This window comes from Gorilla gorilla, chromosome 9 (assembly GCF_029281585.2).
Source record: "Gorilla gorilla gorilla isolate KB3781 chromosome 9, NHGRI_mGorGor1-v2.1_pri, whole genome shotgun sequence".
Lineage (NCBI taxonomy): Eukaryota > Metazoa > Chordata > Mammalia > Primates > Hominidae > Gorilla > Gorilla gorilla.
In genome coordinates, this window is record NC_073233.2 from 15,448,703 (window position 1) to 15,473,755 (window position 25,053).

Sequence of the window (25,053 nt, forward strand, 5' to 3'; positions counted from 1 at the left end):
CCCAGGTGGAGTTTTGTTACTGCAATCGTGGTGCAGGAGCTGCGGCCCGATGGTGCAGACCACTCATTTACCCACTCATTAAACACAAGTGTACTGAGCATATCCCATAGCAGGCACCAGGGGAGGACTGAGAGGAAAAATGAGGCAAGGTCCCTGACTTGGAGGGGCTCATACCTGGGGAGACAGACACATCAACACGCAAGTCAACCCAGAGCTATACAGCTGAGGAAAGTGCTGTGGGAGCCAAAGTACAAAATGGCTGCCCTGTCTGAAGCACCCAGGAGGCTTCTGATAGCAGAGGATGGCAGCATGGGATTAAGAGCACAGCTTTAGAGCTAAACAGACCAGGGTTTGAACACTCATTTGCCACTCACTCCCTGTGTGACCTTGTTGCTTCACCTTCTGCACAACTTTGACAACTGAAAATGAGTGTAATAATACTGAGCTCACAGTGCAGTGCTTGTAAGAATTAAATGGGATATGGCACATCTTGAGACAAGCCTTTGCACAAAATAAATTCCCCACCAAAAGGTAGCTATTATGCTTATCCTTATTAGAAGTTAAACAGAATACTGAAGGTTGAGTGAGAGTCCACCACGCCAGGAAGGAAGGAGGGCTTGGGAAAGGCCTGGAGGCATCAAAGAATTTGGGCTGTTCTCCAAAGGCAAGTGGAGTAGTGTCTGCGGAAAGGAGGCAGATGAGGTTTATAAGAGAAGCAGGGCCTGGTGGCAAAGAGCTATGATTGCCAGATGAGGACATTTGGTTTTATTCTGTAGGAACAGGGAGAACTGCCCCCCAACATTCACACTCCTTACTCCTGAATTTCATTTCCTCCTGATGAGTTCCTTTTTAAAATATCATTTCCCTTCCCTAAGGGAGATCACCCTTCTGCAGTGAACAAGTACTTGGTAGAGGTCGGTATCCCATGCTAACTGCCTTCCCTGCTGCTGCAGCCGTGCCATGAGGTGGTGCTTCTGAGCTGGGCCACAGAAGGCAGCCTGTGGAATACGATGGTTCCCATGGCAGGTGTGCACTGGCCCATACTTACAGATGCAGTCTCTCTGGTTCTTGGCCAGCTCAAAACCAGGCCTGCACTCACAGGCGACGCTGCCCCTTGGGGCCTCCTTGCAGATGTGACTACAGCCGTGATCCTTATTCATGCAGCTCAGGCCCTCTGAAAAACAGCAGTGTGCAACAGGTGACTAGGCTGTGGTCAGAATCCTGAGCCCTGGGAGAGCGGCAAAGGGCTAAGGGGTGGCCCACAGGTCTGTCTGCCTAGGTCTCCATCAGCCCCACATTTGAAAAGTATATGTCATTAAAGTCAACCTAGGCCAATTAATAGACATGAAAAATTTATTCTGTCACCCAAGAGATATGATGTCTCAACTCTCCTAATGAGTTGGGAGCCTTCCCAATACACTGGAGCTCTCTATTGCATGCAGCATCAGAGCCTGCTGACCCCAGGAACTGGTACTCACGCTCTTATCTCTGCCATGTCTTTACCCAAGAGCTGATCAAGAATGTAAAGAGAAAAGGAGAATCCGCCTAAGAAAATGTGCGGATAGAATGATCAAGATTCTCAATTTTTTCACATACTCTTGAAGATAATTTTCAAAACATTTCAATGCCCCTCTCTGCCCCCACCAATCCCACCCTTCTGAGCTGAGTGTGACTGTGGCATTTTGGCATCCTCATATGGGCCACATGCCCAGGGATCTGTCTTCTGTGACCACCCTCAGCCACTCTCTTGATCCCTCCCTCAGGGCATAAGCCTCTGACAGACAGCATCACACAGCAACAGCAACAAGAACAGAGGGAGGGAGAGAAGAGACAGAGAGAGAGAGAGAGAAGAGAGAGAGACAGAAGGACGGAGTGTGCTCGTGTGTGGTAGCTGCTGTACAATTCTTTTGAGGTATACAGTAAATTCTGATTAGGCTTAACCTTGTAGTATGATGGTGGGAAGGGGAACAGCTGCTTCTGTTCCTGCAGGGCTCGGCACACATCTAAATGAGGGGGCACAGCAAGGTAACTGCCCGTGTGGTTTACCAGCATTCTGCCTCATCTCAAAACTAATTCTTTGAGATCCTGCTGCCTGCCAGCATCCTGAAGGAATTCTTTTCATACCCTAGAATATTTTCAAGACATCTGCTCAGTTTATACTTTATTATTAATTACCTGTTCCTATGTTGCTTCTTTGCATTCATGCAATGTAACTCTAAAACATCTCTGAGAGTAGGGACTTGGTTGTCATTGGCTCTCTACCAACAAGACACTCTAATACTAGTAGGGCACTGTTTTCAACACGAGTACAAAAAGGTTGCTTTCACTTCTCTAGAATCCAACACCCTTCTATATTGTGCCCCTAAAACCTTAGCCAACAGGTTCTAGTGAAGTCAAAGTTCTCTCTCCAGCTCCCACTCCAGTGCTGTCAAACTGTGCTTAACCGGAACAATTGTTTTAATACAAACAGATGTCATTCCTATTCCAAAAGACAGTGCAAGGGTTAATATATCCCATACTTTCTGGAGTCTCTCTTAAAGCCCTCTTGCTCTTTTGCCTGACAGTTATGAGCTGCCTGCACTCCAGCACTCAGTCTGCTGGTTGCTGGGATTCATTCATCCATGCCAAGGGTGGCTGTCAATTAACACAGAAAGAGACTTGCACTGGATTGGTGGAAAGCTTTCTCTTGCTCTGGCTGGTAATTCCGAAGATGTGATTTGCACCCCAGTACTGAGATGTCGCGGGAGGTGACAGCTGCCTCTAGAAGCAGTGTCCTGTCTTTCTGAGAAGGCCCAGAAAGCGCTGTGTTTGTCCTTGGGTCAGCAGAGCATGGGAAGTAACTAGTGCTCGGGGGTAAATATAATACTGCCCAAGAAATGGGGGCAGGAACACCTGGAAAGTACACTCCCAAACAGTCCAGCTGCTGCTCCTTTTTCACTCTGTTTACAAGACTGTTAAGACATTTGCAAAGTGACCTTTACTGCCTCAGAGTAATTCACCTACACAAGAAATATTTCGTAAGGATGCCTGTATGCCAGATGCCATTGTGATACACAGAGAACCTACCACCTAATGTCCTACCACATCAAGCTACACCTGAAGTTACCAAGACATAATAGAGACTTAAATGGCTCTGGAAATGCTGACAGCTTTTCAAGAAGTGACCTCAAAGCCTTTGTAGCACTCTGACTGAATGCAAGACCACTGCTGGGGTGAGCAGATTAATCTGTTCCAAACTAGGCAGCCCAGCAAATGGCCCTAGCTCTTTCCAAAATTGGTCTGGTTGTCACGTCCGGGACGGTTTGTTCACCAGAAGGGAAACAGCTCAGAAACATTGGAAATCCCCCATTCTGGTGCACCCCAAGATCAGGGCTCCACTGAAGATTATTTCTGGAAACCAAACAAAAATATGCCTTGTGAATTGGGAGGAAAACATGACATAAAACGGGGAACAGGTCCTGCTGAAAGCACAGCCTCCACTTTGCCACCCTGACACCTTCCTGTTGCCCTGAAAAGGCATCAGTACACCATCTAAATATTCTCAGAACACACAAAACAAAAGAGGAGTGCTCGTTCTGAGAGCCTGAGCACCCATGAATAGGAACAAAGGCGGGCCAGGGGTGATGTGTTTCTCTCCAGCCTACCCTCATTACATGGGTGAAAACACACAGTCTCTTTATCACAGCTTTGGAGTCTCTAAGGATAAAATAAAATAAAATAAAAAATCAGTATCTTGAGCTTTCCCTCAGAGTCAATGATTATGATGCCCTATATTAAAGAACATACGGTAAATTATTATTAAAAACAACAGCAGTAGAAAATACTAGCTTCCTGTGTTACCTTCTTTTAATCACTTTGAAGGTATCCACTGTGGGTTTTGTTTTGTTTTGGTTTGTTTTGTTTGTTTTGTTTTTTTGAGGTGGAGTCTCGCTCTGTCGCCCAGGCTGGAGTGCAGTAGCGTGATCTCGGCTCACTGCAAGCTCCACCTCCTGGGTTCATGCCATTCTCCTGCCTCAGCCTCCTGAGTAGCTGGGACTAGAGGCGCCCACCACCACGCCCGGCTAATTTTTTGTATTTTTAGTAGAGATGGGGTTTCACCATGTTAGCCAGGATGGTCTCGATCTCCTGACCTCGTGATCTGCCTGCCTCGGCCTCCCAAAGTGCTGGGATTACAGGCGTGAGCCACCATGTCTGGCACCGCTGTGGGTTTTTAAGCCTACAGTTTCATAGAGTTTAATGTGCATATCAGAGAGGAAATCCTAGAAGAAAACTTTTTACAGGCTGTTCTATTTGAAGAATCAAAATCATAGCATGCAAAGGTTCTCCGTTACCAGTTGCTATAATCTCTTGGCTGACACTCCCATGAATTTGCCAAGCAATCAGGTTGAAACACAACAGAAAATCACAGAGAGCACTTCCAGACCACAACTCAAGTTCTTGGATTTTGGTTTTAGTTCCAGACAAAAATGTTCGCTTTAAATACTCTTTAGGGGATCCAAGAATGTCTGAATTGTAGAAAATTTAGAAAACACAGTTTGCAGAAAGGAACTGCATTTGTATTTGCTTCTGTTATGAGGAGCCTGTGTCTCTAATCAGTCCGGGGGCTTGCAGGAGGGGAGAGTGGGGCTGAGCCAGGGTTCTGGAAGTACAAGGATAAGAGGTGATCTTAATCGCTACCAGCTGCTTTGTAACTGGGTGGGACCCAGACTGTGAGGACTCAAGCAATGGCTTTAATCTGCAGTTCCCACATGCCTCCCCAGCCACCTGCAGAGGAAGCCAAAGTGACTTCCCAGGAAGCAGCTTTGAGCAATCAAAAGGAGAGATGCCCTGAGATTCGGATCACTCTGTGCCACTGGCATCCTAATTCATTCCCATCTCGAATTTGGCCTGCATTGGACAAGAGTGCAGGGCACACCAATGACCCCAGAGAACCTGGCAGGAAAATGAAACCCAACTGGTACTTTATCAAGGGCCACACCTGGCACAAGATAGGAAATCTGCCTGATCAAAGCCAGTAAGTGTGACTTCCCCGCCCGGAACGCTGAGAATGAGCAGGCTCTGGGTGATGATAGCCATCAAACCCATTGGCCCCTGGGGGTTCCTCCGACAATTTTTCTTGGTACCCAAACAGGTATTCTAGTTAAGTATAAGGTGTGAGCTGCCATCCTTGGAAAATGAGACAAAAATCATCTTCCATGAAGAAACCCTTGAAAAGTTACCAAGACCAGGATTAAAACAATCTATAAATTTGTGATTAAATAGTAGAAGAAATTAAAATGGCCTCATTCTTAAGTAATGGGAAAGAATAAGCAGCACATGGCCAAAGGGGTTAATAGGCTAGTATTTAGGGCACTTCCCCTAAAAATAGGCAGACGCAACTCCAAGAGAAACACAGCCACCAAAATGTGACTCTTTAGCTTAAGAAAGAGCAGGGAAGAGTTAAAAGGATGACATTCAGTTAAAAATAAGTGATTGGCCACATGTACTTAACGCCCCTTCCTCTCAAGAATCTACTAAGTAACAGGGGAATGAAAAAAGGTATAAACTCAAAGCAAAGAGAATGAAAAGAAGGACATCAGAAGAGTTTCCGGCAAATTTACAGAGGAATGATAAATGGTGACATAGGCGAAGGAAACCACAGCACAGAAAGTCCAGGGAGGGAGCCCTTCTGCCCCTCGGAGCTCAAAAATGCAAAACATGGAAGGGCCAGATCTAGCTTGGGGCTGAAAACAGGGCACTTCATTGAAAGTCTGCATGGGAAGGATCCAGCCTCCTCCCTACCCACCCAGAGCAGGGAGCAGGCTCATACTGGTGCTGTGGTTTTCAGCACCTTTTTGAAAAACTTGGCAGATCATCCACTATATTGCTCCTGAGACATCCAGTCATGTTTGAAATGTATTCTATGCAAAGATTAGAATCAGAGAATGTGAGAGTTTGAAAGGACCTCAGAGCTCACCCAGTCCAGTGCAACTATTTTGCCAGGTGAGGAAGTTGAAGTTCAAATAACTTGCCCACAGTTACCCGGCAGTGGAGTCTGGACTCGTCCTCAGGACTCCAGACTTTCTATACCCTGTGCTTCCCCTCTAGAGTCAGTGTGTGTGTGCGCGTGCAAGGGAGGGGGTCTCAGATGTGACTGTGCCCTCATCCACAGCTGGGCAGAGGTACCTTCCGAGCGGTGAATGCAGGTGTGCTGATTGTCACTCAGGAAAAACCCCTCCTTGCAGCAGCACTCATAGCTCCCCATGACATTGACACAAGTGTGCTGGCAGCCGCCATTGTTCTCCAGGCACTCGTCCACATCTGGAAGGAGAGAGGGATTAGCCTTTGCTTTGGTGACTGTTTCAATGCCCCACCTCACCCAGCAGCTCAGGGGCCCTGCTAAGCAAAGATGAGGTTCCTCTTCACGTCCCTACACCACAGAAGCTTTCAGAATCAAAGCCGGTAAGGTCCACAGACAATTACCCAGTCCTTATGGGTCTGGGGCTCACTTGGCCAGGACCACCACATGGACACAAGATCATCAGCTCAGTAAATATTTGTTGAACATCTTCTCTTTCCATAGCATGGTGCTAGAGGAGACAGCAAAATATAGATAAGGAAGATAAAATTCCTTCCCTTGGCCAGGTGTGGTGGCTCAAGCCTGTAATCCCAGCACTTTGGGAGGCTGAGGCAGGCGGATCACCTGAGGTCAGGAATTCAAGACCAGCCTGGCCAACATGGTGAAACCCCATCTCTATTAAAAACACAAAAATTAGCTAGGCATGGTGGCACATGCCTGTAATCCCAGCTACTGAGGCAGGAAAATCACTTGGATTTGGGAGCTGGAGGTTGCAGTGAGCCGAGATCATGCCACTGCACTCCAGCCTGGGCCTCAGAGCGAGACGCCACCTTAAAAAAAAAAAAAAAAAAAATCCTTCTCTCTAGGAGCATGCCCTTCAGCAAGAGACAAATATACAAATGATTCTGATATAAGGTATAAAAGGTGGTACAAAGGAAAGAAATCACATCTGGTCATGGGGTATTGGGATGAATTAAGGATAAGCTAATAAAAGATGGGCCCTTAGGATTGTCCAATTATAAATCAGGAAAGAAGGGATTATAGGTGGAAGAGAGCGTAAGCAGTAGCACAAAGGCTGGGAGGCATGAAGAACATTCAGATACCAGTGGGTCAGCCCATTTGGTTGGAGCATAGGGCACATGAGGGAGGTTACAGGAGATACAGCTGGGAGGACAGACTGGGGTCACACTGTCGGATCCTGAATACCAGGCAATCAAGTGCCTACTTAATTTGGGAAGCAGCTGGGAACCACTAGAGTAGGGGAGAGAGTCTGGCCCTTCACTTTGAGAAATACAAGGCAGCAGCTGAGGGCAGGACAGAGGGAGGGGAAGAATGGGCAGTCTGGGAGTCCAGCTTCACACATACATCTGCAACAGCCACAGCTAGCACTAGTGGCGACAGCACTGCGGCTGCCAGGGATGCTGGGAACCAAGCCACAGAAGAAGACTGGGCGGACAAGGTGCCTGCAGGGCTGGGAGCCTTGTGGGCTATGGGGTGGGCATCATTAGAGGATGGAAAGTTGACACCAAGGCCTTCCGGAAGGGACACATGGAAGGCCGGTGCTGGGTACAGAAATGGGAATGGAGATATGGTTGCCCCTGACCCCCAAGGCAGGCAGGTGATCTGTCTGAAATGCTGAAATGTAGGGCTAGGTCCAGTAGGCAGTGGCAAACCTCAGTGGGGAGCTTGGAAGAGAATCTGGTGGTGTAAGCACAGCTTCGGAAATCATTTATTTGTAGTTGCCTGATAAAGTGGTGGAGGTTGATGAGAGAGCCAAAGGCAGGAGTGTGGGAAGGGAGCAGAAAGGAGACAGCCAGAGGTAGAATCCCGGACCCTGCCAGGGGCAGGCAGGAGGCAGAGGAGATGGCAGGAGTCCCAAGAGCCTCCAGGGAAGGAGCCAGCAGAGAGGTAGGGAGGGAGGAAGCCTTCTGCCACACACTGTCAGGGCGGCCTTAGGGGACCTTCCTCCCACTCTGCCTGTGATACCCTGTGCACAGCTGTATTGCTACACTTACTGACTTGCAGCCTCAAAATCCTTTACTCATCTACCTCTACTAGATTGCAAACTCCTTGAGGACAGAGATTTTTGTTTTAATTAGCACAGCCCTGGAATACAGCAGGTGCTCATTAACTATTCAATGCATGAACAAACAAGCAGGAGAGGATAGCATCACCCGAGCCAGAGAAGAGAAACTTCCAGAAAAGTTTCAGACAACAAAGGCTCAAAGAGAAGGCTGATATAAAATCAATTTATTTTCTCCAGTCTAATTTCTCATGTGCCAATCACTAGCTCCTGGGCATATCCATAATAATCATAATAATAAAACCTCACATTTAAATATCTGTTATCTGGTTTCAAGCTTCAGATCTTATAGTCCTCTGTCCTCCCACACTACTGAGCAGATGTCTGACTAAACTGATGGGACTCAAGCCATCCCCTGAAGCCTAACAAACTTGCCCTTGTCTATGCCAAAGGGTGAAGGAAGCACATTCCAGAGGATGAGCCGTGCTGGAACACACCTGGCCTAGGTGTTCCACAGCAAGACTCAAGGTGAGCAGGAGAGGTCTGTCTCCCTGAACACCAACTCCTGGATTGGCTGCGAGTAAAGATGTGCTCCCCTCTGAGCTACCACACCCCCACCCCACGTTTAACCCCCAATTTCTTTTCCCCAAGGCAATCAGAAATGTGTCATTCAGCTAGCTGATACTCTGTGGTTGGATAAATACAAAAGTGTGTGTCCACGTACGCAAATATCTATCACTAAGCTGGTGAGCTTCTCCAGACCATAAAACAGTGGTTCTCAACCCTGGCTATGTGTCAGAACCCTGATGCCTGGATGCCACCTCCAGAGATACTGACAGAGCCAGTCTTGGATGAAGTCTAGGTGATGGTTTTTTTTTAAGCTTCTCAGGTGATTCCAGTGTGCGGCCAGAGTTAAGAACAACTGCTACAAAGCCAAACAGCTATGATGAGCTCCTAGACACTCCAAAAATAGAAACTGAAGGCAGATGGGGTGAGCTGTATAGAAGAGCTGCCTTTCGTTTTTCAGACTTGCAGGCATTCAGGATCTTGAAGTGCTCTGTGTTTAGTGCCAAAGCTAAGTGGTGTTTGTACCTTGTGTCTTCTAGCTAATATATTTGTGGCTAATGTGTGGTTAGGAGGTTGAGGAGATTGAAGGGGTCACCCCAGAGAACTCAGGAGAAGTTAGGGCTCTGAGCTTCTTTTTTGCCACAAACTGGGTCAGCCCTTTCAAATCTGAATGTTGGGGAAGTGTCTATGTGTGCCGGTCCTACTCTTCCAAATGTACTTCATTTTCTTGTGCCTTCCTTTTAAAGAGTCCTTACCCCATTCAGAAATACTCAGTAGATGCTCAAGGTCTCTCTGCAAGGCAGATCCTTGCTACTGAGTCCACAAAGAGATCCCACAGAGGGGAAATGGAGATATTCTGTGTTGATAATATCTGTGTTATTGGCAAAGGCAAGAAAAGACTCTGTCTTCAGGGTTTCCAAGCAGGCCAATACTCAGAGCCGCCCACCAGCCCTGGCCCAGGTTCCTAGCCCCTGGATGGTTCTTGCTCTTAGGAACCTTATACTACCCCCCGCCACCCCGGGCTGTGGATTACAGCACAACAGTAATGATGAAGTCTGCCATCAGATATGCATCCTCCAAATGCCCTCATTGGCAAATCAAAGGGAAATTTCCCCCTGAAAATGCAAAAAAAAAGAGAGCAACCCATGTGGTATGCCTCCCAACAAATCACACACTGAAAGTGATTTCATTTGTCTGAGTTTTTAATTAATACTGATTCCTGCTCTCAGGATTGTCTCTCAAATATGCCTTTTTGTGGTACTGACTGCCTAGATTACTGGTTCCCTCACCTGCAATCAAGTCTTACTGACAGCTGCAGGCTTGGAAAGCCACGTGATGTGTCACCCAAAGCCTGATCTCTCACACAGGGCACCAACAGGAAATAACAGAGTCCATCAGGATGGAGCTCCAGGAGACACTGAAGTGGGATAAAGGTCATATGAGGGTTAAGTCCCAAATGGAAATAACCTCTCCTCCACTCCAGAGCCCCAACACACAACACACAAGTTCTGTCTGGACTTTTTCTAGTTCCTTTTATGCAGATCTCAAAGCATTTAATCAAAGGGCCATTCCTACCACACCATAAGGGGGCGTCTGAATGGCTGTCCCCACAGAGCCAGGGCCTGGCTCCGCTGCTCCTTAGTTGGCCAAGTAGACCTCAGCAGGTTATCCATATGAAGGGTCGTGAGTGTCAAAGGACGCTGATGCCATATTTTCCCATGATGTTCTCCTGTACATCTAATACCAGCCTTAAAAAGCAAACCACAAATACCTATCTGCCAGGAGTGCTGCATCCTCTAAGACTATCCAACACTCAACCCCACGCAGTTGCTAGCTGCTTCTAAGTTCTGTTTTATTCCTGGCATAAGGAATGAATGTAAACAACACTCTTTGTAGTCTCTAACTCAGGGACTAAACTCCAACAGATGTTTCTGTTTTGTGGAATACTAGGAAGATGTTCATGGAAGATTTGTATTTTAGTTTCTCTCTTTTTCAAGAAAAAAAGGGGGGTCTAGCTGGCTGTAACCCCAGCACACATTTGGAGTCTTCAGGACAAGGAGTTTTTCCAAATTCTAAAACAGAAACACTTACAGCATTGAAAAAAAATGGTTATAAGTCAGGACTCTCAACACAAGACCAAAGATCTTAAAAGGTGACAAGTCAATGCTAGAAAGTCAATAAATAGTAATGACGATGTCACCCATCTCCTTGGACTAACAGAAGATTTATGTTATGAATGATCACATAAAACTGAAACATTTTACCTCATTTTCTATCATGGAGTCTGACTTCCAAGGGAGCAGAAAACACAAGGCTCTGAGCCCGTTTTTGTCTTCATGAGGAGGTCTTCACCAAGGGAAAGAAAGGGGTGGGAGAGTGAAGGAGAATTGCCATTTCCAAATGCCTTCCTTACCAAGACAATTATGACCGTCATGAGCCAACATGAAGCCATCAAAACAAGTGCAACGATAATTGCCTGGAATATTCAAACAGTCATGGACACAGCCTCCATTGAGCTCATTTCCACATTCATCGATGTCTGAGGAATAAAACAGAAGTAAACCAGACAGGTGCTATTTCTTTGATGTGAAAACATATGCACTTACCTTTTAACCAGCCATTCCACTTCTAGGAATCTACCTGAAAATACATCTCTAACAATAGGAAAACAAATATGCACAAGGTTATTCACTGCAGTGTTGTTTCTAATGACAAAATACTGTAAACAACCTAAGTTTCCATAGATAGAAAAATAGTTTAATAAATTATGGTACCTCTACTCCATGGACTACTATGCAGCTATTTAAAAAAAAGAGAGAATGAGGAAGATCTCTGTGAACTGATTTGGAGTAATTTCTAGGATATACTATTAAATTAAAAAATCAAAATTAAAAGAGTATCTGTAATATGTTATCTTCATGTAAGAAATAAGAAGATATAAAAACACACACAAAATTTCAGGATACGTTTTTGCAGAACTTGACAAGCTTATTGTAAAATTTATATGGAAATGCAAAAGACTCAGAAGAGCAAAAACAATTTTGAAAAAGGAGAACAAATTTGGGGGACTTTAACTTACTATAAACCTACAGTTATCAAGACAGCATGCTACAGGCATAAAGACAGATGTGTAGATCAATGGAACAGAATTGAGAGTCCAGACATAAATCCTTCTACTTAGGGCCACTTGATTTTAAACAAAAGTGCTAAGGTAATCCATTGGGAGAAATGCTTGTCTTTTCAACAAATGGCACTGGTTTAATTGGATATCCATATTAAAAAAGATGACTTTAGACCCTTATCTCATCCCACACACAAAAATCAACTCAAAATGGATCAGGGATCCAAATGTAAGCATTAACAATATAAAGCTTTTCAGAAAAAATATGTGATAAAAATCTTTAAGATATTGGGATGGCTAGGCATGATCTTTGGGTGCACTTTGGGAGCCTGAGCCAGGAGGATCAATTGAGCCCAGGAGTTGCTGACCTGGGCAACATAGTGAGACCCCCATCTCTACAAAAAATAAACAAAATTAGCCAGGTGTGGTGGTGCACGCCTGTAGTCCCAGCTGCTTGGGAGGCTGAGGCAGGAGGATTGCCTGAGCCCAATATTGAGACCGCAGTGAGCCAAGATCACACCACTGCATTCCAGCCTGGGTGACAGAGCAAGACCCTATCTCAAAAAAAAAAAGGAGAAAAAGAGAAAAATCTTTAAGACATTGGATGAGGTTAAAATTTCTTTGATATAATACCAAATACACAATCACAATTTTTAAAATTAATAAACTGGAGTTTATCAAAATTAAAAACTTTTGCTCTTCAAACAGTATCATTAAGAAAATGAAGACAAGCCACAGATTGGTAGAAAATATTTGCAAATCACACACCTTATAAAGAACTGAAAAAAAAACTCTTACAACTCAATAAGAAGATAAACAGCCTAATTTTAAAATGGGCAAAATATTCGAATAGACATTTCAGCTACAATGATACGCAAATGACAAATAAGCACATGAAAAAATGCTCAACGCCATTAGTTATTAGGGATATGCAAATTCAAACCACAATGAGATGCCATTTCACATTCACTAGAATGGTAATAATTAAAAAGATAGACAATAACAGATGTTGACAAGGATGTGGATAAATGGGAACACATACATTGTTGACAGGATGTTGATGGGTATGTAAAATGGCATAGCCACTTTGGACAAGAGTTTGGCAGTATCTTTTCTTTTCTTTCTGTAAATGTACAGTTGGATATAATTAAAACAATCATAATGTGGTGAAACCATCACCACTATTCATCTCCCTAACTCTTTTTATCTTGTAAAACTGAAACTATGCCCATTTAACAATAACTCCTCATTTCCTCTTCCCTCTCTTCCCTCAGGCCCTGGTAACCACCATTCTACTTTCTGACTCTATGATTTTGACTACTCTAAGTATCTCATATATTTAGAATCAAACAGTATTTGTCTTTTTGTGACTGGCTTGTTTCACTTAGCATAACGTTCTCAAGATTCCACCATGTTGTAGCATGTGACAGGATTTCCTTTTTGAAGGCTAATATTCTACTATATCATGCCTGTCATCTCAGCCACTTGGGAGGCTGAGGTGAGAGGATCGCTTGAGACCAGGAGTTTGAGACTAGCCTGAGCAAGATAGCAAGATCCCACCTCAAAAAAAAAAAAAACAAAACCAAAAATATTATTTTGTACATAACACATGTTGCTTATCCACTCATCTGTCGAGGGACACTTGGGTTGCTTCCACCTTTTGGCTACTGTGAACAATGCTATGAGCATGGGCATACGAATATCTCCTCCAGGCCCTGCTTCCCACTCTTTTGGGTATATACCCAGAAGTGGAATTGCTGGGTCCTACGGTAATTTTTTTTTTAATTTTTTGAGGAACTTCCACACTGTTTTCCATAGTGGCTATACCATTTTAAATTCCCACCAACAGGTGCACAAAGCTTCCAATTTTTCCACATCCTCACAAACATTTATTACTTTCTATTTTTTTGATAGTAGCCATCCTAATGGATATGAATAGTAGCTCCCATTTGTAGTTTTGATTTGCGTTTCCCTAATCATCAGAGATGTCGAACATCTTTTCATGGGCTTATTGTCCATTTGCATATCATCTTAGCTGAAATGTCTATTCAAATATTTTGCCCACTTTTTCATTGGGTTATTTGATTTTTAATGTTGAACATTAACAGTTCTCTACCTATTCTGGATATTAATCCCTTATAAGATACATGATTTGCAAATATTTTCATCTATTCTGTGAGTTGCCTTTATATTCTGTTGATATTGTCTTTTGATGTAGAAAATTTTTAAATTTTCAGGAAGTCCAATTTGTCTATTTTTTCTTTTGTTGTATGTGGCTTTGGTGTGATATCCAAGAAATTATCTCCTCGGCAGTTTCTTAAAAATTTAAACACAAATACAACATACGACCCAGCAATCCCACTCCTAGGTATATACCCAGAAGAAATGAAAATTTATGTCTATACAAAGACTTTCATGCAAGTGTTCACAGCAATATTATTTATAATAGCCCCAAAGTAGAAACAATCAAAATGCCTATTAACTGATAAATGGGCAAAAAAAAAATGGTATATTCATACAATGGAATACTATTAAATGATAAAAATGAATGAAATGCTGATATAAGCTACCACATGGACAAACCTCAAAAGCATTTTGCTAAGTGAAAGAACCCAACACAAAAGACCGCATATTGTATGATTCCACTTACGTGAAATGTCCAGAAAAGGCAAAATATACAGATACAGAAAGTAGATTACTGGTTGCTTGAGGCTGGGACTGGGAATGAGGATTAGCTGTACAAGAACATGGGGAATCTTACTGAAATGAGGAAAATGTTTGTATTATGGTGATGGTTGCACAATTCAGCTGATTTACTAAAAATCACTGACTTGCACAATTAAAATTGGTGAATATTATAGTATGTTAATTACACCTCAGTAAAGTTGTTAAAAAGTTGCAACTTTTCTGAAATCTAAAATTATACATTTATCTGCTTATTAGTGCAAAATAAATATAGAAAGGTAAAACCAGAAACTACAGAGATTGGTGACCCACAGGGCACGGGGAAAGGGTGGAAAGAATGAATACAATTAATTGTATACATACAATTAATACATGTTTAAGGAATAAGGGAAATGCATGGAAGGAGGGGATGGAAGTGAATAAAAGTGGAATACGAAAAGAAACAAATGAACCTAATGTATTATAAACTAATAGTATAACCATACTGAAGAGGATGGGGAAGAAAAATATTGACCTAAATAACACTGTGAAAAACAACACCTTGCTTGGATGCTTTAAGGCTAAAAACAAAATAGCTGTATGCTATACTCTAGTAAATATTCTACTTTAGTTAGTAAATCTGCTTTACTCACAGGGTTATGGACTTGTAATTCTGTAAATATCTCTCCTGTGTATTAGGACTGAACAAAGAGGTAAACACATTACAGATAATGAGCGCCAGATTTCTCACTGTTAGAGAAAGTTACGAATAAGCAAAGAGAGAATAGAATGAATCTTTTTCTTTTTTTTTGAGATGGAGTCTCACTCTGTCACCCAGGCTGGAGTGCAGTGGCACGATCTTGGCTCACTGCAACCTCCGCCCCCCAGGTTCAAGCGATTCTCCTGCCTCAGCCTCCCGAGTAGCTGGGATTACAGGCACGCTGTAATTTTGTACTTTTAGTAGACACGGGGTTTCACTATCTTGGCCAAGCTGGTCTTGAACTCCTGACCTTGTGACCCACCCGCCTTGGCCTCCCAAAGTGCTGGGATTACAAGCGTCAGCCACTGCATCCGGCCTAGAATGAATCTTGTGGTAATGGTTTGGAACCCAAAGTATCAGTGTAACTAATTGTTTTTAATATATATACAGATGAATAAATAAAAGGAATAAATATAGATACGTGTGCATGTGTGGATGAGTATGCATACATGTATTTCCCAGGTAGGAATGATGACACCCTAGTAGCAATGACAACACCAAGCATCCAGATCTTGGTTTCTATAGACCACTTCCATTAAAAGGAATCAGAGCTCCTTGGAGAAGCGGTTCATTCCAGGCCTAGGGAGGAGAAGCTATAAGATGATTCTAGAGCATGTTGTGGTACCAGAAAGTTAGGAAGTCCTCAAAAATGTGATGTCAAAATGACACAGGAGACAATGTGTGGGGAGCTTCCAATGGCTAAAGCAAACAATTTGAGCCAAAAATAAATATAGATGTAATAAAGTAAATATGCATCGGTACATAGTGGTATAAATTAATAAATAAGTGGGGACGAGGGAGAGATCTTCCTTACAGAAGAATTTCAATTAATAGATGTTTAAGGAATTAAGAGAAATGCAAAATTACCAGGAGACACACATCACAGTAATAATTATTGCTGGCAAGATCCACAGTTGGATGCTAACATCAGTGGATGAAGATTTGAGGAGAAACAGGATATTGGCCTCAAAGTATCTCCCCTAAGAAATGTATCTATTGCAAAGGGGGAAAAAAATACATAGTAATTTTGTAGCAGAGAAACCCAGTAAATCCCATCTTGCTCAGGCAATCAAGGTTAACATCATCAAGAATGGGACATGTTAACATCATGTGCCCATGTTGTGCTACACTGAAAAGGATACAACAGCACCTCTGTAGCAGCCTGGCCAAAAACTCATAACCTCAATTTTATCATGAAAAAAACAAAGACATTCTCTTATATCAATTATTGTTTTTTGAGACAGTGTCTCATTTTGTCACCCAGGCTGGAGTGCAGTGGTGCCATCATAGCTCACTGCAAACTCCTGGGCTAAAGTGATCCTCCTGCCTCAGCCTCCTGAGTAGCAGGGACTACAGGCACACATCACCACACCAGCAATTTTTTGTTTGTTTTGTTTTGTTTTAGAGACAGGCATCTCACTATGTTGCCCAGGCTTACCTCACACTCCTGGCCTCATGTAAGCCTCCCTCCTTGGCATCTCAAAGTGTTAGGATTACAAGCATGAGCCACTGCACCTAGCCTCATATCAATTCTTATAATGACATTAAGACAAATGAAGTGAGCAGTACTCATCAAAAGTGTCAATGTCAGGAAAGACTGAGGAACTGTCACAGACTGGAGAAGACAAGAGACACAACTGCTAAATCTAATGTGGGACTTTACTTGGATTCTGGAACAAAAAAAGAATGGTAGGGAAAAATGGTGAAATTTGAATAAAGTTTGTAGTTTACTTAATAGCATTGTGCCAGTGTTGATTTCCTGGTTTTGATAATTGTACTATAGTTATGTAAGTTGTTAACATTAGGGTAAAATGAATGAAGGGCATATATATACACAGATGAACTCTGCACTATTTTTGCAACTTTTCTGAAATCTAAAATTATGTCCAAATAAAAAGTTTTTTAAAAAGAAAAACATAGGCTGGGTGCGGTGGCTCATGCATGTAATCCCAGCATTTTGGGAGGCCAAGGCAGGCGGATCATGAGATCAGGAGATAGAGACCATCCTGGCTAACACGGTGAAACCCCGTCTTTACTAAAAATACAAAAAATTAGCCGGGCGTGGTGGCACACACCTGTAGTCCCAGCTACTGGGGAGGCTGAGGCAGGAGAATAACTTGAACCATGGAGGCAGAGGTTGCAATGAGCCAAGATCACGCCACTGCACTCCAGCCTGGGTGACAAAGCAAGACTGTGTCTCAAAAATAAAAAAATTAAAAAAGAAAAGAAAAGAAAAATATAGCATCTTGTACAAAGGCCAACTTTAGATTCATCCCTGTTAAACTTTATTCAATCTCTTTATTTATTTTTTTTTTTAAGACAGAGTGTCTTGCTCTGTTGCCCAGGCTGGAGTGCAGTGGCGCAATCACAGCTTACTGCAACCTCCACCTCCTGGGTTCAAGTGATCCTCCCACCTCAGCCTCTGGAGTAGCTAATACTATAGGCACGCACCACTACACCCAGCTAATTATTTTGACCTTTAGTAGAGAGAAGGTCTCACTATGTTGCCCAGGCTGGTCTCAAACCCTTGAGCTCAAGGTATCCTCCTGCCTCAGCCGCCCAAAGTGCTAGGATTACAGGCGTGAGCCAATTCAATTCCTCAAACTGAGAAGTAAGAACCATACAATAAATAAGCAAATAAGCAAAGATCATTTAGAATAAAGGATTATCTAAAGCAACGTCTGAATCACATTATTTTTAAACCCACTTATTCAGGGCTCACACATTTCTCCAACATTTTGGCAGAAGAAAACTTTATGGAAGATAAAATTCTAGTTACTCTGAGTAAACCTGGTCCTCATCCCTGAACTTAAATATGAGTAGTGAAACTGGCAATAATCACAACCCAAATGATACCATAGGTTGGTCCCAAGAGGCTTAAAAATTAATAGGCCAAGAAATGGATAAAGGAGTTACATCTTTGTATATCTACATCTTTGAATCCTTGCAATCCTCATTTCCTCTCCTTTTCCTTCTTGGGAGAAAATTTCCATTTCTGTATTCCTATACCAAGAAATCCAAACTAAGAGGGACATCCTGGCTGGGTGCAGTGGCTCACGCCTGTAATCCCAGCACTTTGGGAGGCTAAGGTGGGTGGATCATCTGAGGTCAGGAGTTCGAGACCAGCCTGGCCAACATGGTGAAACTCCATCTCTACTAAGAATACAAAAATTAGCCGGGTGTGGTGGTGCACACCTGTAATTCCAGCTACTAGGGAGGTTGAAGCAGGAGAATTGCTTGAACCTGGGAGGCAGAGGTTGCAGTGAGCCAAGATTGCACCACTGCATTCCAGCCTGGGTGACAGAGCAAGACTCTATCTCAAAAAAAAAAAAAAAAAAGAGGGGCATCCTTACTTACTAGTATTGTAAATACTACAAATATTCAAAAGATCAAATTCTTCTAGGGTTTGAGTTCAAAATGACAGTACAAAGGATGTATGCTCACTGTTAACAATGACTATCTGTGGATAAATGGATGGGAGGCTCTTTAATTTTTTATTTTACACATTTTGTATTATTTGACTTTTTATAACAATCACATATCATTTTAAAATAAATTTATATATATATGGCACAATGCCAATCATTAGTTATTTTAAACTAAATAATAGACTTTTAACAATTCAACTATAAACGGTTAGCAATTCAATTTCATTTGAAATATATCAAACTCAAAAGCCAAGAGTAAGGAAACTCTTGCCAATTGTCATTTAACATCATTTACTAAAAGTGTACTTTATCTAAATAAAGTCAGTGGAATGGTTTTGTGCCACCAGAGAGCACACAGCAACTGGAGGATGTGAGTTATCCACACAGTAAAGAAGTGAATATTTGTTTCCAAAGCAGGGTACCAACCTGTGTGAATTCCAGTACAGCAAATAGAATATTTAATACCGAAAGTGTGTGGTATGGAGGAATCAGCAGATAAATGTTTTGGGGAGAGATAGCCTTTTGGCCTCCCATGACATGGCAGGGGGAGGGGGGAAGAGAGAGAGAAAGAGAGAGAGAGAGCGTGAGCTACTTCATGGATGGATCACCAACCCCACTTGCTATGCACCTGACCAGGACCACACCTTCTCCAGTGGGAGCGGTGGGAGCCTCACTCCTCATGCACAAAGGGGAGCTCCCTGAATGATTTCCCAAGGGGTGTCACCAGATCCAAACTTGCCCGTCATAATCCCATCTGTTATTCATATTTGCTATCTATATTTTCTTTTTGTCTTCCCTTCCTTTGTAACAAAGTTCATTGTAAAGATCCCATTTCTTGTCTCAGCTATGCTAAGACAAGGAGATGGGTGGATAGGGAGGATCAGGTCATTGCTACAACACTGCAAAAGCATCTGACAGTCACTTACCTACTTGGTCATCTGTATATTCTGTATCTAGATATTTCATTTGTGGGTTTGTCTGTTTGTTGGAAAAGACTTTGTGTCAAGGTGCTAGTAGACTGAGCCCGTCTTACACAATCACTTATTCAAAAATAAGGATGTCTATTCAGTGTCTACCATGTACCAGGCACTGCTGAGCATTATATACTGTTCCAATATTTAGAATCTTTATTACTCAGAGGCCACAGTATGAAACAGATTGGTTTGAAACATCAGGGTCTGAACACTAGGCCATTAAATGGCACCAGAATAGACACTCATTAAAAGTTTTCCTCCTCTGGGTGGGCATAGTGGCTCATGCCTGTAATCCCAACACTTTGGGAGGCCGAGGCCAGTGGATCACCTGAGGTCAGGAGTTTGAGACCAGCCTGGCCAACATGGTGAAACCCCGTCTGTCCTAAAAATACAAAAATTAGCTGGACATGGTGGCAGGCGCCTGTAATCCCAGCTACTTGGGAGGCTGAGGCAGGAGAATTGCTTGGTCTCACACTCCTGGCCGGGGATGAGGAGGCTTCAGTGAGCTGAGATCGCGCCATTGCACTCCAGCCTGGGCAACAAGAGCAAAGCTCTGTCTCAAAAAAGTTTTCCTCCTCATCTAAAGAAGTTAATGTGTTTTTCGAAGTGGAAAGAGACTTGGAAGGACTTTCTTACTCATTGTGTAGCTTTAGATCCTGCAAGTATTCAGAAGATCAATTCCCATGGGAGTTAAGCCCAAGTTCTAAAGAGTTTAAAACCTCTCGAAGAGGAAGGGGCCACCAACATACTTGTCAAGGTTGGGTCCAGGAGCAAGGAGGGATACTCAGAGATGAGTTCAGTGCTCCTCATCTAACTTCTTCCTGCAAGGGATGGCTATAGACAGTGGGATTTCTCACTCATCCAAAGAAGGACAGCAGCAGGCTGAGTAAATATGAGAAACGTGGGGTTGGGGACAGAGCTAGGGGTGGAGACCTGACTTTCTTTCACTTGCAGGCAACTTGTGTGATCATGGCCACAACTCCTCTGGCCCTCAGTGTCCCCATCTGTGAAATGAGTAATAGGATTGGCCCAGAGCTACCTGAATAGCCCAGTCAGCTCCAATGTGTCATGATTTCCATCTCCAGGAACAGCCTTGAGTGTCCAGTCTCTGGCCAGTTCTGAACTTCACAGTTCATGACTCTAGTCCAGATTATAAAATGGCAGAGTCCAAACCACAGGTTCTCAGACCTGCAGCTCTATGGGCTAAAATGCCCCTCTGCACACATCTCTCCAGAGTGAACCTGTAACTCCAAACAAGGAAGGTCCTTGGTGTACTCTGAAGCTTGGCACGTCACAATGCCAAACATTGTGGCCAAAGCCATAAACAGGATGGAGCCTCCTGAGCTGGTAGGGGAGGGCAGGACTCTCTAGCACTCAGACTTCAGGGCAAAGGTACAAACCGCCCCAGGGAGGTGCAGGATCAGCCCTGCTCTGGCAGGCATGGCTCTCCTGATCAGCATGGATGTTTACTTTCTGCCCCAAAACTGAGCGGGACCCAAAGATACTAACACATCTCTTTCCTTTTCCAGAAGCTAGACAAAAGGACATTTCAGAGCCAGATAAAACTGTGTGAGCAGCTCTGGGGAAGACCTAATGTTTCCAGTCCAAGATCTGAAATATATTTCAGAGAGCAGGTGATGTGATTCAGGGGCTGGGGGAAAGGGAGAGGAGGGGCAGCACTTTTACCAACATAAGTGGCCACTGCAAGAGCTAAAGAGGTAGGAGCTTCCCTACAGTCCCCCCACATGGTCCCCAAGGCACTTACCCTCACACTGCCTGCCTTCCCCTTGGTAGCCAGGCTTGCAGGAGCACTTGTAGGAGGTGGGTGTGTTCTGACACAGGGCGTCGGCATGGCAGTCATCTAGCCCTTGGGCACACTCATCTACATCTGCAAAAGAGCACAGCTGACACCTGGTACAGGCTCCCAGGCCATGTGTGATCTGGCCTCAGCCCTGTCTGGCATCATCCCCACCAGCCCACCCCGCTTCACTCCTCACAAGCTACAGCTGCTTGGGATCCCTGGGATAAACCAAACTGTTTCTGGGTCCCTGTTTCCAGGAACAGCCTGTGCGCTCTACGTGAAATTACCCCCACCATCACCTACTGGCCTTCAGGACTTAGCTCAAATCCACCTCCTCCAGGAAGCCTGCCATGACCCCCAGTGTAGCTGCCCTCACCAAGTGCTCGCATATGTATGGCTTTGCATGCACACATCAGGCAGGGTTGTCACTGTTTTCCTTTCTCTCTCCACTAGACAATGTCTTGACAACAGACTGCGTCTGTGTCCCTTATGCCAAGCCAGCGCAGTACCTGGCATGTGAGTAGGCAACAGTAACTACATGCCCGCTAAAGGAGGAAAGGACCAAACGGACAGAAAAGCTCTGAACACCAAGCAGCTGTCTGTCAGCTTTCTCGGAGCTTAGAGCAAGCTTGTCCAACACAGCCCGTGGGCTACGTGCAGCCCAGGACAGCTTTGAATGCGGCCCAATGCAAATTCATAAACTTTCTTAAAACATTATGAGATTTTTTTTTTTTTTTTGCTCATCAGCTATCGTTTGTGTTAGTATATTTTATGTGTGGCCCAATTCTTCTTCTACCATTGTGGCCCAGGTAAGCCAAAAGATTGCACCCCGCTGGTTTAGAGTATTTATGGGAAGTCTGCCCCGGGATCGGAGCAGATGTCATCCAGGGCTCTCAGACGCTGCGAAGCGGGGATGGTGTCCCCATGGCCGGCCCCCTGCACTCCCACCCCTGCCCATCCTCTAAACCTGGAAACCCGCCTTGGCAGAAGTATTTCCTGGGTTGACACTACTCCAGGATATTAATTAAAAACAAAAGCATTTTGAAAGTATTGCAAGTCCAGTAAGCACAGCACATCCAGAGTCCTCTCTGGAAACCAAAGTTCTCTGCTGAAAACCTAGGCTTGTTGCTGCTTCAGGGTAATTCCCAGATCGGAACAGGCGCTGTTCCGCTGACAGAAAAGTCTCTGGAGCCCACCCCGAAGCCATCAGCAGAACTTGCCGGCCCCCAAAGAAAGAAACGGCAAAGCTGCCACCCGCCTCGCGGATGTGCCCGGCCCGGCCCTCAGTTTCCCCGCCTACACTGAGGCGCGGGACCCCAAGGCCAGGGTCAGCACCCTCCTGCCTGCTCGCCGGCGACAGTCTGACTAGCAGGCGCTCTGGAGGCATCCGGACCGGGGCGGGAACTGTCAGCAGCTCCGGGTCCGACGCCGGGCCGAAGGACTCAGGGCCGCAGCGGTCGTGGCGCCTTGGCCCGGCCGGCGGGTGAGGTCCCGGGGGGAGCAGAGGCCCCCGCGGAGCTGCAGCCGCCAGCCCCGAGCCCCGCGCGCCCGGCTCTGGACTCCGCCGGGGACCTAAACACTCTTCCTGGCCCTGCCTGCTGTGCCAGGTGCGCCCCCGCGACCGGACACTCACCCTCCTGCGGCCCCGCGGCACGGCCCCGACCCGGCGGGACGGCCCCCGCCAGCAGCAGCGGTGGCAGCAGCAGCAGCAGCACCGCCCAGGCCGCCCCGGGACGGTTGCGGCCCGCGACCCCCATGGATGGCTCAGCGGTTGCGGGCAGAGGCGGCTGAGTGCGGGCGGTGGCGGCGGCGGCGCGGGGAGGTGTGTGCGGACGCCCTGCCCGCTGCCGCTGCCACCCCCGGCCCGGCCCCGCCCGCCCCCCGAGCCCCGGCCTCATTTTCACACGGTCCCTCCCGGGCCGGGGCGGGAGGCGCAGGCGGGAGCAGTGCCGCCCCGCCCGGCCTCCTCCCGTCCCCTCCCCGGCCCCGGGTGGAGGGGGCGCGGCCGCGGTGGCCCGAGCGCGGCCGTCAGCCTGGCGGGGCGGCAGCACTGTGCCTCGCGCCCCGCGCAGCCCTGGCACCCAGCCCCCTGCCCCCCGCATCCCCGCTCCGCTCCAACGCTCGGAGCCCTCGGTGCCGCGCCTGTTCCAGTGTGCTACAACTCGACCCAGGCCCTCTTGTGAGGACAAACAGCCCTTCTAGATTGAAATATTCGGGGGCAGGGCGCCCAGAAAGTGTTCCGTATAGTCCCCAAACCCCAAAGCTATCTTGGGGCTTTCCACGTGGGAGGTGGGAGGTGGGAGTGGAAGGAATTGGGGGTGACTTCCAATTCGGGAAAACAGCTGTTTGAATGGAGAAGGTGACCCTGGCTTCTCTGCCCACCCCAGCACACCCTCTGCACCCTTCTCCACACTGCCCACCCCAGGCCCTCTGGGATCCTCCATCCCACAGCCCTGAGGGCACTGGTCCACTTGTCCCACTGTGGGGCACACTGGGCCTAGAGTCCCTGCAAGCTACTTATGTATATCTCAGGGCAGCCTAAGGGGAAGGGGGCTAGAGGTCAAAGGTGAGCCACCAGAGACAACAGACAGCAGCCCCGACTTTGCCGGAGTACAGGTGGCATTTATGATCACCTGAACTCATAAACATCAGGTCTGGCTAGCTTCAAACACAGGCAGTGCCTAGCACCTAGCCATCCATGAAAGACAGTCCTTGCAAGGGAACACACAGGGTCTTCCCATATCACGCCTGACACGGATGGCTGGAGCCCAATACACCCACCATCACTCCAGAAACAAATATAGTAACAATTTCCAGACGCAACCAAACATCACACTTAGGGATAGTAACGTTCTTCACTGAGCTTCTCCGTATTTATTCAATTTTCTCCTGCGAATATATACATACACATATGTATATATGCAGGCACATACACACGCGCACACACACACACCATTCCTTTGGAGATCAGAAAAAAAATAGATGTCACCAAAAAATCCCCACCTAGCTCATGCACAAAAACTCTTATGTCTTCTTGGGGCCTATCCACAGCCCAGAGCTCCCAGCCTCTGCACCCTCAGTACCCATTGTCTGCCACCCCAGCCCCCGAACATGCCCACGGGGGCCTGCCTCTTTGGTCTGTGGCTAGTGCAGCTGCTTGATGGAGCTATCTGAGAAAATAACTTTTCTGTAGTTGTTTTTCTTTTGACCCTTTCAGTGAAGGCAGGCAGGTTGCGTCCCTCTTTCTGTCTGCGCCTCCCTCCCACTCCCTTTTGTTTGGTGCTGAGAGAGACACTCAGCTATTTCTGGTCATAAGGGTGGTTTTTACACATTTGTAAATCTTCAGTTAGTGAAACGTTCTCTCCACCTTTGTCTTTGTGTCCTTAATGGTAGCCATAAATTACTGCCTTCTTTTCTCTCCGCTGCATCAGGCTTCATTGCTTTTGAAATGATCAAAGTTATTTCTTTTAAAATCCAACTAGAAACTGCCCATTGTGTGGCACAGACCTCTTTAGCTCCAGTTAAAGCATATAAATACATAAAGCTGCCCATTAAACTCTAGGGGGAGCCTCCTGCAGCGCCCTTGTGCCTGGCAAAGAAATCACACATGTGCTATTCTTCCCCTTTACCTTTCCCTAACTTGATCTTTCAGTAAGG

The 25,053-nt window shown here is 45.5% G+C and overlaps 1 protein-coding gene across 10 annotated transcripts in view; it reads right to left on the reverse strand.

Annotated features, from left to right (window-relative positions):
* The window catches only part of SCUBE2 (signal peptide, CUB domain and EGF like domain containing 2), a 106,691-nt gene that overhangs the window by 49,388 nt on the left and 32,250 nt on the right, over nt 1–25,053 (reverse strand). For 3 of the 10 annotated variants that reach the window (XM_063710639.1, XM_063710640.1, XM_063710638.1), the window contains 4 exons: nt 21,361–21,483; nt 11,062–11,187; nt 6,166–6,300; nt 1,049–1,174 (listed from right to left, as the gene is read on the reverse strand). In XM_063710639.1, coding sequence (XP_063566709.1) covers nt 1,049–1,174; nt 6,166–6,300; nt 11,062–11,092 — 292 coding nt within the window. In that variant the 5' untranslated portion in view covers nt 11,093–11,187; nt 21,361–21,483. Of the gene's footprint in view, nt 1–1,048; nt 1,175–6,165; nt 6,301–11,061; nt 11,188–21,360; nt 21,484–23,029; nt 23,377–25,053 lie in introns of those variants that run through there. The other 7 variants (XM_063710642.1, XM_063710641.1, XM_055355416.2 and 4 more) reach the window with 6 other exon arrangements.